At 40.7% G+C, this 16,562-nt stretch overlaps 1 protein-coding gene across 1 annotated transcript in view; it reads left to right on the forward strand.

Annotated features, from left to right (window-relative positions):
• Positions 1-16,562, forward strand: part of MEGF10 (multiple EGF like domains 10) — a 158,241-nt gene that overhangs the window by 87,033 nt on the left and 54,646 nt on the right. Inside the window, exon 6 of the mRNA XM_084881395.1 lies at positions 14,862-15,108. Coding sequence (XP_084737521.1) covers positions 14,862-15,108 — 247 coding nt within the window. The remainder of the gene's footprint in view (positions 1-14,861; positions 15,109-16,562) is intronic.

A 16,562-nucleotide genomic window follows, 5' to 3' on the forward strand; every position in this document is an offset into this window, starting at 1 on the left:
GCCAGATTATATATACAACCCTATTCAAGTCCATGTTTCTGTGTGTGATTGACTCCAATAGCTACATACATGCAATTCCCAAGGCCTTTCTTAGTGCTGGAAACCATTTAAAGCTTTTGTATGAGTTACAGTAACACTTTTGTTCTCCCAACCTATATACTCCACTTATGATTTTCTAATGTCTATAAAGAAATTTATTTCTCCTCTGGCTGTAGGGCACATTGAAAACTCTTGGGAAAGTCCTAAACCAGCCAGCAGCCAGCAAGTAGTTCTCAAATTCTTGTTCTTTTGACCTTAGGACCAAATAGAGGCAAAAAAGTGGAAATGAATTTGGTTTAGAAAATCAAAACTAGAGTTGTTTTGTCATCGATAGCGTTTCTGATTAAATGTACTTGGAAGTAGTGGAAACATGCCTAAGAGGCAAAACTAGCTTAAACACTTTCAGGTACTACATTAGGAACACTGATAGCCTTTTATTATAAATAAAGAAGGCACTCCGTAAAGCACTGAGTAAGTAGAAAGACTTTGCCTGCAGGATATTCGAATTGGGGAGTCCATTTGAAGGCTGTTACAGGCCAGAAACTGTAGGCACAAAAGCTGACTTATTCCCCAGCAAGACTTGTTGTAAAGGACTATTGACTGGGCACAATAGTCTGATCAATATTGTCTGGGAGAGAAGGCACTCGGAGCCCAGTCCTGGAGGCAGGTCATTAACATGTCCATCTCTCTGTCAGAATTACTTTAGAAAGTAGGTTGATGGAGCAGCAAGAATAAGAGTAGATAATTGGTGTTCAGGAGCACGGAGGCAGGGCATTGATGGTGGGGGTTAGGATTGAATTCAGAATGGTTGAGCAGAACTGCCCTAAAGCAGTTTCACTGATGGATTGCCCAAATATTTTTATGGAGGTTACAAACAGAAACCGCTGATTTTGCCTTCTGGGGGAGCCTGAAATCTGGGCTGTGCTTGGTTCCTTTCTGAAGGGGCAGAGCACCTCCTGCTCGCCTTCCTCCAGCCCCAGGTTGGAACTGAATGGCAGCAGTCCTAGCTGCTCTCCGCTCTGTTTCTGAGCCTCGCTTCTCTCAGACTTCAAATAAGGGTGAGAATACCTACTCCATTTTCTTGTGAGGATTAAATGACACAATACCCATCCAGTGCTCTGCGCTGTGCCTGGCAGCATAATAATGGCAGAATAAATGGTGCTTTCACTTTCTGTGTGACACACGGGGCTACCACCAGACTTCTTAACCACAGTCTGGCCTTTGGACTGGACAGTGGATGGGGTGGCTTTTTGTGGCTCATTTCATCCTGCAGGGGACGCTCTTCATTAAGAAGCCTTTCTGCCCATCGTCACTTGCCAGGCGGCTCCCCAGGCAGCCCTAGTGGGTTTTTTGTTTTGTTTTTGGTGTGATTTCCAACATCGGACCATGGATGTCCATCCTTACCAGATAAATTCGGGTTTACATTGATTGCTTCTGGCACAGTTAAGAGCACTGTAGATGTCTATGTTCCTATGCTAATCAGTGTGAAGACAAGGCTAGGCTGGCATGTTATTTAACCCTACTCCACATCATTTATTGATTTTCTTGTTATGATGATGTTGTTTCGTGTAATATCCCTTGACATCAATTTATTAAAAAATATTGGTTCAACCTCAAAATATGACCAAATCTAACCTTTTCTCATTCTTATTAACATGCCCATCTCTGCCAGAATTAGTTTAGAAATCAGGTTGATGGAGTTGCCACCCAAGTCCAAGTCACCATCCTCTTCTTAATTAGAGGCTAAATTGGTTTATATTAAGACATATCTTTCCCTTTCTTCTTACAGACTTAAAATATCTACTATATTTTGCTTAATTTGGAAGCTCTAGATATTTTATCTTTTTTAGTAATTAAATATATTTATTTATTTAAAATAATTTTTCATTTTTCAATTACAGTTGATGTATACTATTATATTAGTTTCAGGTGTATAGTCCAATGATTAGGTATTTATATAATTTACAAAGTGATCACCTCAATAAATCTAGTACCCATTGGCACCATACATAGTTATTACAGTATTATTGACTACAATGCATATGCTGTAGTTTATATCCTGATAACTATTCTGTAACTACCAATATGTACTTCTTATTCCCTTTACTTTATCACCCATCCCCACCTCTACTCCCTCCAATCTAGAAACTATCAAAATGTTCTCTGTATCTATAAGACTGTTTCTGTACTACTTGTTTATTTTTGTTTTTAATATTCCACATAGAAGTGAAACCATATGGTATTTGTCTTCCTCTGTCTGACTTATTTCACTCAGCACAATATCTTCTAAGTCCATTCATGTTGTTGCAGATGGCATTATTTCTATCATTTTTATGGCTGATTCATATTTCATTGTATATTTATGCTCCATTTCTTTATTCACTCCTCTGTTGATGGACGCTTAGGTTGCTTTCTTTTCTTGGCTATTGTAAATAAGGCTGCAATGAGCATATGGCTGTATATGTTTTTTGATTTTAGTGTTTCAGGTTTCTTCAGGTAAGTACCCAGTAGTGGAATTGCTCTTATATTGGTTATCACAATTGTCTCCTTGATGCAGCATCTACTTGGGCCCCACTAAAGTCAGTTCTCCCTAGTGAGACCAGGTGATCTGCAAGTGTATAATGTATAATACACACTTATTATACATTATAAATTCCAATGGGTTAAATCTGAAAAGAAAGAAACATCATTTGCACTATCAGCTCTTAAAGTATGTATACATTTTGGGGGGCATCCTGTATATAAGCAACGTAATTGAAGAAGTTAAGAAATGGTCAAATGGTTGCCAACCTTTCAGATCTCACGGACCACCAGTTGGCGACCACTGCTCCAAAGGTTTCTTTAAACTAGTGGTCGCCAACTTTTCGTACCTCAGGAACCACCAGTTGGCGACTGCTGCGGTCTAGAGAAGGGCATGACTTCAAGTCTTTCCTCCAGTGGCCTTAAGGCAGTTCAGGCTCCTGTGGCTTCAGGATTCACCTCGGCTGGTATCTTGAAGGCTCACTAATCTTTGGTGACTTAGCAGAAGTTCCCTTCCTTGCCCACTAACTGGAAGCTGCCCTGAAACTAGATTCCAGGAGAGATGCAATAGATGTAGTTTCTATGAACATCGAGGAAGATGTAGATGTGGGAGTTCCTCAGACTCAAGAGAGGAAAGGTCGTAGTATAAGCGTCAAGATTCTAACTCATATGGAGTGTGACTCCTGAAATGGTGGTCCCGGACTATAAGAAGTTTTGAAGTCAGCCTTAATATGAGTGAGAATGCTTAACAATTTCTCATCAAAACTTTCACATATTACTTTTCAAGGTGCACATTTTGTATGACAGTATGGAACTCAGCTGTTAATTTGTACCCAAATGATGTGTAAACTAAGGAATAAGGCATATAAATTCAAACTACAAGTTATTTCAAATCACATATCAACCATTTTCTCCTGGCAATAATGTGCTTCCTGGTTGTTCTGCTTAGAGTGAAATAATGATACTATGTGTATTAGGTGATCCTGTAGCCTCACTTGTTATCCCACTCATAAAATGCAGTAGATTAATACCCAATTTTAGAAGAGACACATATAACTCTTTTATGAGGTTATGTTGATAATTGGCTGAAATTAAGTGCTCTGGTTTATTATATAATTAAATTCAATTGAAATATGATGTTAGGGGAGAGCTCTATGAATGGGACTGCCAGAGTGATGAACAAGGGCTTTTAGAGCAAATTAAACCAGAAACATTACTGAAGGCAAATTGATAAAGCTGTCCTACAGGGCACATCATGAGAATGTAGGGTTTTTTGGAAAAAACAATAATGCTGGAAAAAAACGAAGGCCTCAGGAAAAGAGGAAAACCAAATATGTGTTGGGTTGACTCTATAAAAGAAATTACAGCCACCAGTCTGCAGGAGCTGAGCAGGGCTGTTAAGGACAGGACATTGGGGACCTCACTCATTCATAGGAGTCAGAGGTGACGCAACGGCACATAACACACACATCTTTTATGATTAATCTGGTTTCTTATTGCTTGTGATTGTCAAAGCATTTTTTAAAATACTAGAAAACTTCTTCAGTGCAAATAATAAAAAACCAACTAACCACAGTTTTTCCTTTTTGGTCAAAATCTCCCCCTCCCCCCAATCCCATATACATACACACTTTTTAAATCATTTTACCAAACTAGTATTATATGAAATGTTAAAGGGTCTTCTTGAAGAAGAAAAAGGGGAAAAACAGATTAAAAAAACATGAACAAGAAAATGGCAATAAATGCATATCTCTCAACAACTGAATCAAAAAGCAAACAGTGCAGGGAAAGAACTGAGAACCAGGCAGAAGGAGTCAGAGAAGACTTGAACTTGATCTGCAATGTTTTATTTCTTGCATTAAATGTGGAAGCAAATGTGATGGGATGTTCACAATAGTTAATTCTAGGTTGTGGTTTCATGGGCCTTTGTTATAGTGTTACTTATAGTCTTCTATAGTTAATTTTTTTTTTCTCAAGAAAATGATAGTAAATTTTTCAGACCATCCACTTAGCATTGAGGGCTTGAGGCCTGGTTTTCTTACTATGAGATTTTAAACAGAACATTTAAGACCTCTGCCCTCTGGCCTCTCAACATCCAGATTGAAGATACTAAGTACTTTGCCAGAGGTGGTCCTGATTGCTTATCCTTCAGTGCGCACCTCAAGGCCCACCTCCTCTGGAAGCTTTCCCCCCTCTGCCCAATGGTACAATGTGCATAGGTCCTCTGGGTTCCTTGAGGACCTACACACAGCAACACTTACTAGTGTTGTTTGTGATAAACCTCACTGTGGGCCAGTCTCTTCTAGTAAATACAGAAATCTTAACCATAGAACATGTCTTAGGCAGGAGCAAGTAGTAAGTGCTCAACAAACAACTTAGTAGCCATAGAAGATGCTTAACACATTTGTAATGAAAGAATAAATGAGCAAAGACCAAAACTATGGCAAGACTTTCTAAAGCAAGACAACCTGTGGTGGCCCCTGAGGTTATTATTCTTTTGACTTTGTGGAATAAATGTAATCCCTCCCCCCCCCACCCCCCACCACCACCACCAAATACCTTACCTAGTCCCAGCCTACAGTATGTGTCCTGGAGGTTTCCCTGCACCACCAACAGGTTCATCATTGTGTTCTCATAGAGACATCAACATCTGTAGTTAGATACACGGAAGAATAAATATTTCATGCCCCCTTTGCTGGTTCATAATTTGAGAGAAATACACACTGAAATTATTAACAAGATAGTGTTGCTTTGAAAATCTATATAGCAAACATTTTTTAAAAGAAGGAAAAAGGTCCTCCCTCAGCACTGAGCGATATTCATATAAACAGCCCTGGTCGTGTCCACAGCGATGCTGGCACCGTGTCAGCTCTCCAGTGGGGCGTTTTGACATGTGAAGGACATGGGGCTTTGGTGCTTTCAGAGGATCTGGAAAATACATTTTTGTTGTTGTTCTTCATGGATGGAGAGGCTTTCCAGAGTTGTTTTATTTCCAAAGCATTGATGTTTTGAATGAGGATCTTTTCTTCTACATTAACAAAAGGAATGACACAGCGCTGCCTTGTTAGCCTGAAGCACGGGGAATAAAATCACAGGAGATAAAAGACACCAGGGGACCCAGGCTTAGGAAGAAAGGGTGTGTGTTTCAGGAAGAACTGTTTTTCTGCCCTTTGAGACAACAGAATATTATGCCGGTCTCTTCTAAAAGACACACTCTGTGGAGATCGTTTCTTAAAAGCAACCTATTTGTGCTTTGCCTGTATGGTAGAATATGAAGGGTTGAATTTCCTTCCCTAGTAATTTCTCTCATAGGCACAGACTTTCCTGTTTAAAGTCAATGGAGAACATCATGGCAAAATTCCACATAAAAATATATTTTCAAATTAGTACAGCTGACTGATGTATTCTGATAAATACTTGACATTTATATGTTAAGAGGACTTACAGTCTTAGTTACTTCAAAAAGCAACCCTGGTGAGGGTAGTTAGGTATTATCAGCTGGCATCACTTTCCCCATGATAAACTTGAGTTCCAAGATTCAATACATTATCCTGCGTATCTGGTAGAGAAGTATCCACAAGGTTCTTGAACTTCAGATAATTCTATAATTTGATTTTTTAGATCCTGGAGGCATTAAATGAAGACCCACACACACACACCCAGAAACCAAACCAAACCAAAAAAAACAATGAATAAAAACTGAATTGCTCATTCATCCAGTTTGTTTAGACCTAACACAAGTGCACAGAATTAGGCACCTTTGTTGTTCTCTATAATTCAGAATCAATTGCTTTTAAAAAGCGTCTTATATTTCAAAATGTGTTTTAAGATTACCTGAGGAAAAGTTAAGTCATTGGGATTGGTACATACTAATATGGCCAGATGCTCCAGATTTTATTAATGACCATTGATTTTTTCTTTTTTTATGCTAAGGAAGGATGACTACAATTGTTTGTATGTTTGTCAGTTTCTCCTTTCCCATGTCTGGGCCTCACGGCCTATACCTCTGGACACATTAATTTTCAGCAAGTGGGAAATTTCTAAATCCTGTTTTGAACTGGCAACTAAGAATGCAATGTAAAACTTAGGGTTTTATTGCACACCCGGGCCTTTTCCAGTTGGCCTTGTAAAAACAGATGAAAAGGGTGATACCAGGGCTTGTTTTTACTTCATGGAGCTACTGGAAAATTTGTTTTTGAAATTCGCATTGTGAGAACCAAGTTGTCTTTTTGGGGCATGAATGATTCATGCAAGACAAACAAATAGTACAAACCAAGGACAGGCCTGCTATTCCTTCTTCATGTGCACTGGAGGATGTTTTTCTTGAGTGTCCTTCCTGAAATGTTCCAATGTGCCAACCATGGAACAATTTCTGCCTCTACTAGGTCTGTGCCGTGTCACACATAAGAAGTACATTTTTGTAATTAGTGTGTTCTACCATCTCCATTTTACAAAAGAAAACGTAGTGTAACAAAGGTCGGGGGACTTGCTCAAGGTCCCATGGCTCTGAAGTGCCCATGGCCTGGTTGGAGTTCAGTCTGTCTGACGTTAGATCACTGCATTGAGCCAGTTGCTGATCAGTGAATTTTGTAACAAGGTGAACCTGAGGGTAAACATGACTCCATCACTCTTTTCTCAATAAGAAAATTATTTCATCCTTTCCCTTCCTTTTTATTTTTTTGATGGAGTCCTTAGGATGAAACAATATATTAGCATGCCCTTGTTCCTTCTCAGTTTGCCATTTCTGTTTATCTCTAAATGTGCTCCTTATTCTTTGTTTACACAAAGACAAGAGATGTACTAAACTGTCGCCCTTTTGTTCAGAGATTTTCCCCGTGCCTTTTTTTGTTAATACCTTGTGTGGCTGTGGACATGTTGGGGCATTCCTTATCAAGACTTTTGTCCTGGAAAGGTCCCCTTTGGAACCAGGCAGAAGCAGTGAATGTGCACCGATGTGGGTTTTGTCATTGATGAGCATCACTCGCTGGGGATGGGCTGCATGCTGGCTCTGGAGGGAGGTCTTGAGAGGTTGGGGTTTATCCATTGCTTCTGCCCCTTCAGTACCGAGTGACTTTGAGCAAATTATCATGAGTCCATTTTGCACATGAAATGTTGTAATAATTATACCTGGTAACATTGAGTGTTATTGTGAAGTTTAAATAAAATAGCAGCATAAAGCTGACACATGATTGAAAACTCTTCTCTCTCTCCCTGTCCTTTGCACGGAACATTAGATTAAGGGTTTGAAGTGGGTCGGGAGAGGAAAATGTGCCTAGAATTGTGATAGTTGTATAGGCTTCTCTTCTTGTGAAAGCTATAGTGATGTACATTTACCTTCATCCATCACCAGATGTATCTTAAGCGCCAGCCATTCCCAGTGATAAGTGGGCCTCATTTTCAGGTCTGTGGACTCTGGAAGTTAATGGCATCAATACCTTTTCCACCGCAAGCTCATTGGCATTTCTGTTTGCATAGAATCATTATCAACTCACAGAGCTCTTTGGATCTGAGCATCTCCTTAATTTTCTCTTTGAGAAATGCCCTCTGTTCTTACTACTGAGATAGTTTCCTACCTCCAGTGTCCCTAAGTATTGAGTCACTGGCTGAACCCATAGGCTTGCTCATGAAAAGTTTTATCCTGTGTTGCTCTGCTTTAATGAATCATATTAAACAAAAAACATAATTATGGGATATGCTTAACAAAAATCTGTAATTTCACTACTTCAGAGCAGAATAGTCTCCTGAAAAGTGCTTGGACTTGTTTTCAGGAAGTCTTAGACTTGAATATTGATGCCATCTCTTATTGGTTGGGTGTTTTATGGACATTTTGCCAATATGTTCTCATCTGAAATATGTTCACTGTGCTTTAATGTGATCATGATGGCTGAATGTGATACTGATGCCCACCTTGTTGGAATTGCTATGAGGACTGGGAAGAGGTGTGTAAAGCATGGAGCATAGGACCTGGCTCAGGATAAATGCTCAGTGGATCAAACCATTTGAAATCTAATGTGTTGCTTGCTCTTCTCATGGGCCAAAAGGAGACAGGTAGAAAATGTAGAACATCTACCAGTAGGTCATCCAAAGAAATAAAAGAAAAACCATATATGCTCTTAAGATCCAGAGCTACCCAGTGGTACCATTTGACAATGGAGCTCTTCCATATCTGTCTCTCTGTCTCTGTCCTTGTCTTTCTTGTTATCCCTCTCCTCATTCCTTCTCCAGATATTAGATACAAACATTATAATTGCTGATATTTGGCCATTTCTCCCCCTAAATTAATGGCAATTTAATCTGGTTCATTTTAATATATTGCTAAAATAGAATCATGTGGAGCATACTGTTTTTAATGTACTTTTTATAATTATGATATTGCTAACATCTTTCAAATTCATTAAATATTCTTCTCTAAAACGACTTTAATTGATGCATAGTATTCCACTATATGACTGTACCAAAAATAATAGTCTTCTATTACTAGAAAATTAGCTGTTTTTTAAAGTTTTTGTTATTATAAAAGGTGTTGGGATAAGCATCCTTATAGCTTTGGAAGGAGTAAAATGTAGAATACAGGCTCTGAAGACAGTTCTTGTGCCTCACTGCTCACTACCTGTGTAACTTTAAGCAAGTCAACTGGGTCACAGTTTCTTCATCTAGAAAATATAGATAACAGGCCGTGGGTGGTTTGGCTCAGTGGAGAGAGTGTCGGCCTGTGGACTGAAGGGTCCTGGATTCCATTCTGGTCAAGGGCACATGCCTGGGTTACAGGCTCGAGCATGCAGGAGGCAGCCAATCAATGATTCTCTCTCATCATTGATGTTTCTGTTTCTCTCTCCCTTTTCCTTCCTCTCTGAAATAAATAAAACATATTTTTTAAAATGTAGATAACAGGATTCCATCAGGTTACTGTGCTTTAGAACGGTGGCTATGGGTACACTATAACTATTATTAGTTAATCAGGGTACATTGTTATTGTCTTTACACATATATATTTATTTATTTTGGAAAAACTCCAAAAAAGGAATTTATGAATCAAGGGCTTTAGATACACTTTTCCAGACTAATCTGTAAAATGGATGTGGCAACCTATTCTCCTGTAGTAGAGCCTAAGAGTGCTGCTTCTGCCCAGCTGGTGTGGCTCAGTGGTTGAGCATCAACCTATGAACCAGGAGGCCATGCTCAATTCCTGCTAAGGACACATGCCAGAGGTGCAGGCTTGAGCCACAGATGGAGCTGTTCAGGAGGCAGCCAATCGATGAAGTTTCTCTCCCATTGGTGTGTCTATCTCTCTATTCTCTTCCTTCCTCTATAAATATTAATAAAAACATATTTTTTAAAAAAAACAACAACGAAAAGAGTGCTGGTTCTCACAAAAAGGGAAAGGTTATCATTATCATTGTATTAGCCTCATCTTTACCATTACCTTGCTTCATGCCTCAGGTTGTGCAGTCTTGCGTTTGATATCCCTGAAATCAGAATGCATCTAACCATTATTGTCAACCAGGGGCTGCCATGAAACCTTCTGTTGACAACTGTTAAGATCGAGAAAGGGTGTCAGTGTGTCTAAACGCCTGTGAAATTCAGTCTTATTGGAGAGTCATGAAGAGATATAAGTGGATGTCATAGAATTTATATAATTCTCTTTTCAGAGAACATCTCAGAAATGTACCTGAAGGCCAGAATAATCCGGGCTGGGCTTGGAAGACTGGGGAGGACAGATGGAGGGAGAGGACATGTCTAATATCTTTCCATCTCTACTTATTTTTTTTATACTTCCTTCTTGTTACATGTGGTAAGATGATAATGGCCATGATACAACAGAGCAGAAGCCCAGGAAGGTGTTCATAGACATTTGCTATTTAAAGGCCTTTTGCAGCTGCATGTATCACACTCTCTGAAGTAATACCTCCTGCAGCCTCCCTCCCCTGCTAGTCCCCCTCTTTGTATGTACAAATCCTCACCCTTTACCTAAATATGGCACACTCTGCTTTTTTTTTAATATAAAATATATTTTATTGATTTTTTGCAGAGAGGAAGAGAGAGGGACAGAGAGCTAGAAACATCGATGAGAGAGAATCATCGATCAGCTGCCTCCTGCACCCCCCTCTCCCCCCACTGGGGATGTGCCCACAACCAAGGCACATGCCCCTGACCAGAATCGAACCCGGGACCTTTCAGTCCGCAGGCTGATGCTCTATCCACTGAGCCCAACTGGTTTTGGCAGCACACTCTGCTTTTAAGTCCAAGCTTAGACATTGTTTTAGCTGGGAAGCCTTCCCAACTCACCAGCGCTGGTTAGGTATCATTTCCATGGTTTCCGTTGCCCCTTGTCTATCCTTACCTGATTGCTTATCCCAGGCTGTCTCTCATATATATATATATATATATATATATATATATATATATATATATATATATATATATATTATTTTATTGATTTTTTACAGAGAGGAAGAGAGAGGGACAGAGAGTTAGAAACATCGATGAGAGAGAATCATCCATCAGCTGCCTCTTGCACACCCCCTAGCGGGGATGTGCCCACAACCAATGTACATGCCCTTGACTGGAATCAAACCTGGGACCTTTCAGTCCACAGGCCTACGCTCTATCCACTGAGCCAAACCAGTTTTGGCTCACTTCTGTTTTTGAATTGAATCCCAATGCCGCCGCCACTAAGCTGCAAGGTTCTAGAAGCAGGTGCTCTTTCGTTCTCCTATCAACTCTAGGCCTAGTACCATAGCTGGCACAGGGCAGGTACTCAAGAGTTACAACGGAGTGAGTTTCAGCGCCCAGCCCAGGGATGCAGCCTGTGGTGACTAATGTCATAGGGCTGCAGGGTGAGAGGGACCAGTGTTCTACAAGGTGTCAGTAAGGGTTGTAGCGGGGACTGTAGTATAAAATTCCTTTTATTTCCAAGTTATTTTGAGAGCTTAATAGAGCGAGCTGTCCGTGCTCACGTCTGAGACCCTGATGAATCGTCTCCTGAAACATCTGCAGGAGTCTGGGCACACCAAATCCGACAGCCCACCTCTAGCTGTTAGCACAGTAAGAGCTGAAAATGAGTCATCGCTCTCTTACTTGCATTTTGGTTTTTTTCAGTTTCATCTGAAACAAAATCTTGTTCATTTACCTTTTGCTTTTATGATTTCCAAGCTACTTCAATGTTAATTACATTTTCCTAAGTGGTCGGTAACCAATCCAGTCGCTTTTTCTTAAGGAGTAAAGCACTTTCCCCCTTGAGATCAGAGTGAGGTTTTAGTAAAATAAGTCAGATGATTTGAGTTCAGAGTCTCTCAAGACTGCCTTTCCAAGCACAGTACTTGAACTCAGGATAATTGGTTAAGCTTGGTGCTAGACATAAGGAACTCATTCTGCCTATGGTCTAGATAGACAGTCAACACACCCTTGAATTTGTAGGAACCAGGGGAGAAAGCTGGCCTTTGTGCGATGAACTGTGTAACTCGCTGGGATCCGTTGAAAAATGGATGTGTTGACGTGGTTAAATATGACAAATGAAGAAAGGAAGTCTCAGTGATGCCTTAATTCAAGCCAGGCTTCTGTGTCCCGCTCTTCCACTTCCTATTTGTCTGAAACTTTCTGTGTGCGAATTTCCCCCCAACGTTGCCCCTGTGGGTGACCAGTGAATACATTGTGAGGTCCGTGCATGAGGGGCCTTTTAGGGAAACACAGCCTCCATGGATCAGGGGCCTTTTTGGGAAATACAGCCCAAGGGGAGAAGCTGTCACTTCAAAGCATACCACAGTGCTTAGATAGAGCCAGGAAATTAACCATGTCTGCATGATAATATTCCTTTAAAAGCCTGAAACCCTTTCTTTGATGCTGCTGGTTATCAATCCCTGCTATATACTTGCTTCTATCATGAGATATATTCAGGCTTTTCACATTTGTTTTTGAATTGAATCCCAAGAAAACATTAACTGGTCTCTCTCTGCCTGGCTGCTCTGCCAGGAGAGAAGCATTTGGATGGGATGTGGAAATGGGTCAGAGGAGAGGAGAGACCAGCTCTGACCCCTGTACCTCTTCCTGCCCCTCACCTGGTGTTGTCAGACATTCTGTAAAACACATGGGCTCGGCCCATTTGTATCACAGTGGCACCATGATTTTTTTTTAAAGCCTTTGACATCATCTTGATGCCCTTATCAAGGAAATTTTTTAGCTAAAATTATTTTTTTGTGTCAATCAATGAATCCTCTATTATACATAAGGGGAAAAGCAGGTACTTAGTATCTGAGGCTCCTGGAAGTTGAGAGGATATGGGAACTTGGAGAGAATTTAGCAAAGAAAATGAGTGAAATTGAATAAACTTTAAAAAAATAAGTAAAAGTTTTGGGACTATAATATTTAGTCTAGCAAGAGCAAGTTCAAGGATGCATTCAGATTCCAGGGATAAGATCACTTATAATACAGAGAACAGTGGTGAACTGACTATACTGTAAGGAGTGCAGGAGGAAAAGGGATCAAATTACAGGAATAAAGATTTTTTTTTCTTACTCTTAACATCAATGGGCCAGGGAACATGTTATATGGGACTATGGAATTCATTTTAGTGGACCTTAAAAACAGGATAGATGCTCGCCTAACTGGGATCACTGAGAGAATATAAAGGAACATACTACGTAATTTAAAATAAAATAAAATAAAATAAAATAAAATAAAATAAAATAAAATAAAATAAAATAAAATAAAATAAAAATCCTAGGTTGAAAAAGTTAGAATTGAAAAAAAAATTCTTCATCCATATCCATAAGCAATAAAAGAAACAACTCATATGAATAACAGGCTTAAATCTCATCTTGGAAAGGCCACCTAATCTTATTTTCAGAAAGAAAATTGTGAGTTCTTAGGTAAATTGCTTTCTTGATCTGCTTTAGGTTCAAGAATTCTCTCTCATTGTTTTTAATTGTGTTAAAATATATTTATTGAAGTACTAATGAGACCGAAGCCATACTGATTAAAAACAGAGTTATTCATTTCAACCTTTTGATAGTATGGAATGAAAGCTAGGTTCTCATATTAGAAGATGAATCCTGTATGTCTAATTTGTTGTTTGCCATGTGCCTAATTTTCACTTGTTTTTTTCCTCAATAGTTCATTTCAGGTCTGTTGAAATCACAAAATTTTTATGAAATGACACTTTTTTTTTTCCATAAAAGCAATTTATCCTAAGAGCTTTAGGCAGGGTGCATCTTCCCTTGTGATTTTTATAGCATCTAATTAATAAATAAATCCACGACTGGCTAGGCAATGCATATGAAGAGTAGGTTTTGCTTATCATCACCCTTTATAATTTTTAGACTGTTTGGGGTTGAGGGTTTTTTTCCTTCCCTCTTCCCCTTTTAGGACTCATTGACTTGAATTACAGCCACTCTTCCTTTTCTTTGCAACTGTACTTTTAAATCTATCTTTCAAATGTTGTTTTTTTTGTTGTTGTTTTTTCTGCCTTTGACTTATCTGGTTTAATGGGCCTGTTTATTTCTTTATTTACTGTCGATTTTCTGTTTCATTGTTGTCTTATTTTTAAAATAAGTCGGTGAATTTAAACATTTTAGTCAAACCTTTTCCTGCCTTTTTGCTTACGTCCCAGTCACATATTTTAACGGCTACTTTGAAAACAGATCAGCTTGGAGAGAGCTCAGCTCAGACCCAGAGCAGGGCCAGTCCACGCCTCCACTCTGCCTGTGGGTCCCCTTTTGGTCTTAGTGATCACCTCACTGACCTGACCTCTTGCCATCCTCTCACTGTTAGCTCCTTCCTGCCCTTTCCTTACATATTAGCCGGTGACCTTACTAGGAAACATACCCGCAGTGTTCTTCATTGCTTAAAACCCTTCACTACCACTTCCTTGTCCAAAAGATGCAATCCAACTTCTTAGTATGCATAACCGTCCTGTGTGAGCCGACCATTCCTACCTGCCAGGCCAACCTCGACTCCCCCCATCACCGCTCACACCCTGCCCTAGCCAACCACACCAAACTCCACACTTGGGGGCAGGGAACAGGCTGAACAAGGCATGGAGTTAGAACTTCATGGAGTTAAGCTTCAGCAGCGGAGTGATGGGAAGTGGCTCACTTAGTGCTGAGGCATTGCCCTGGGTGGGTGCTGGGGCCCTGAGGCCCAGCTAAGGAATGGCGATGGAGGGATCATGAAGCCGTTTTCTCTGAGAGAGAGAGAGAGAGAGAGAGAGAGAGAGAGAGAGAGAGAGAGAGGAAAACTCATTCTGAAGAGGTTGCCATGACCCTTCCCACACTCTGATGCCCTCCGTGTTTCTTTCCCAACCTCAGCCTGCGATGGGGATCACTGGGGGCCGCACTGCAGCAGCCGGTGCCAGTGCAAAAACCGGGCCCTGTGCAACCCCATCACGGGGGCCTGCCACTGCGCCGCGGGCTTCCGGGGCTGGCGCTGCGAGGAGCGCTGTGAGCAGGGCACCTACGGGAACGACTGTCACCAGAGATGCCAGTGCCAGAACGGAGCCACCTGCGATCACGTCACAGGAGAGTGCCGCTGCCCACCCGGGTACACCGGAGCTTTGTAAGTGACAGGCTGCTGGGCTGCGTGGCAGAGCCCATCCCCTCCCTGCGTCCCTGCTGCCATCTTATTCCTGTGCTTCTGTTTCTGTTGCTGAAGAGTCACTGAGAGGGCAGGCGTCCAGGCACAGAGGTGGGATCAGCAGTTGGACCCTTGAGCACCAGAGCCCAGCAGAGCCTCAGGGCCAGCTTCCATGCCTTGCTCTCCGCAGGACAAAGATAGAGTGGGCCTGGATGTTGCACTGGATGGCCAGTTGGGGGTTGTTGGGGCAGATTTGAAGTTCTACTTTAATACTCCCACAATCACATTCCTTTGATACCACTGGCGCTAATGGTCTATGTTTTCCTATTCTGTATGGCAAATTAACTAGCTGGATAAAACAGGATGGGTTCAGTGCCTTAGAAAAGAGGAAAGGAAGAAGTTGTTAGAAATAGCTCATGATAAAAGGAGAACTGGGTTAATGAATGCCCATAGGCACATATGTTGCTTTGTGAATATAAAAGCCTACGCATCACATCTGTATAGGATAGTTAACTCCGTCCGGAGATCACAAAGCAACTTCGGCACTTAACCTCCACTTACTTTTGTGGGAAGGACAGTCTTTGCTTTGTACAGATGCTCTCCCCCCAACTTGACAATGCTCCAATTTAACAATTTTCCAAATTTAGGATAGTGTGGAGCGATACACACTCGGTAGAAACCGCACTGTGAATATTTTGAGTTTTGGTCTTCGCTGGGACTGCTGATATGGTGTGATAGTCTCTGGTGACCCTGAGCCACAGCTCCCTGATCACGAGGGTGAACCTCTGGTACTCTAGAGCATGTTCATCGTGTTAGGTGATTTTGCCCAACTGATGGCTAATGGAAGTGTTCTGGGCACATTTAAGGTAGGCTGTGCAAGTGACAATGTTCAGTAGGTTAGGTATAGTAACTGCATTTTGAAGTTATGTTTTCAATTCATGATGGGTTTATTGGGATGTAATCTCATTGTAAATTGAGGAGCATCTGTGATAGCAAACAGAGTAAGAGGCAGAATTTGCCAAAAAAAAAAAAAAAAAAAAAAAGTAGGAGATGGAAAAATCTTGTTCCCTTACTGAGAAAATTATACTTGTAAATCATAGAACTAAAACTTGGGGGGAAATGGGGCTGATTAGGTAAATACTTCCTGCTGACAGTATTGGGGCTATAAAGTAGAGCTGGAGAAAAATTGCATTAGCTTAGAAAGCCCTAATTTTCAGAAGAATGAATGACCATCCCAAATGATTTAATTGTTAATATTGCTTCTGTGGGTTCTCATTAAGGCCACATTTGAATAGGGCTTTGAAAACTTGGAGCAGTTTCACCAGAGAGAAAAAAAGACAAAGGCTTAGAGAAGAAGGTTGGTTCATACAATGTGGCACAGGAGGTTAAGGCATGGAAACCGGTCCATCTGAAGGAGAGGATGCTGAAAATTGATT

This window comes from Pipistrellus hanaki, assembly GCF_964339955.1.
Source record: "Pipistrellus hanaki genome assembly, chromosome: 4".
Classification (NCBI taxonomy): Eukaryota; Metazoa; Chordata; class Mammalia; order Chiroptera; family Vespertilionidae; genus Pipistrellus; species Pipistrellus hanaki.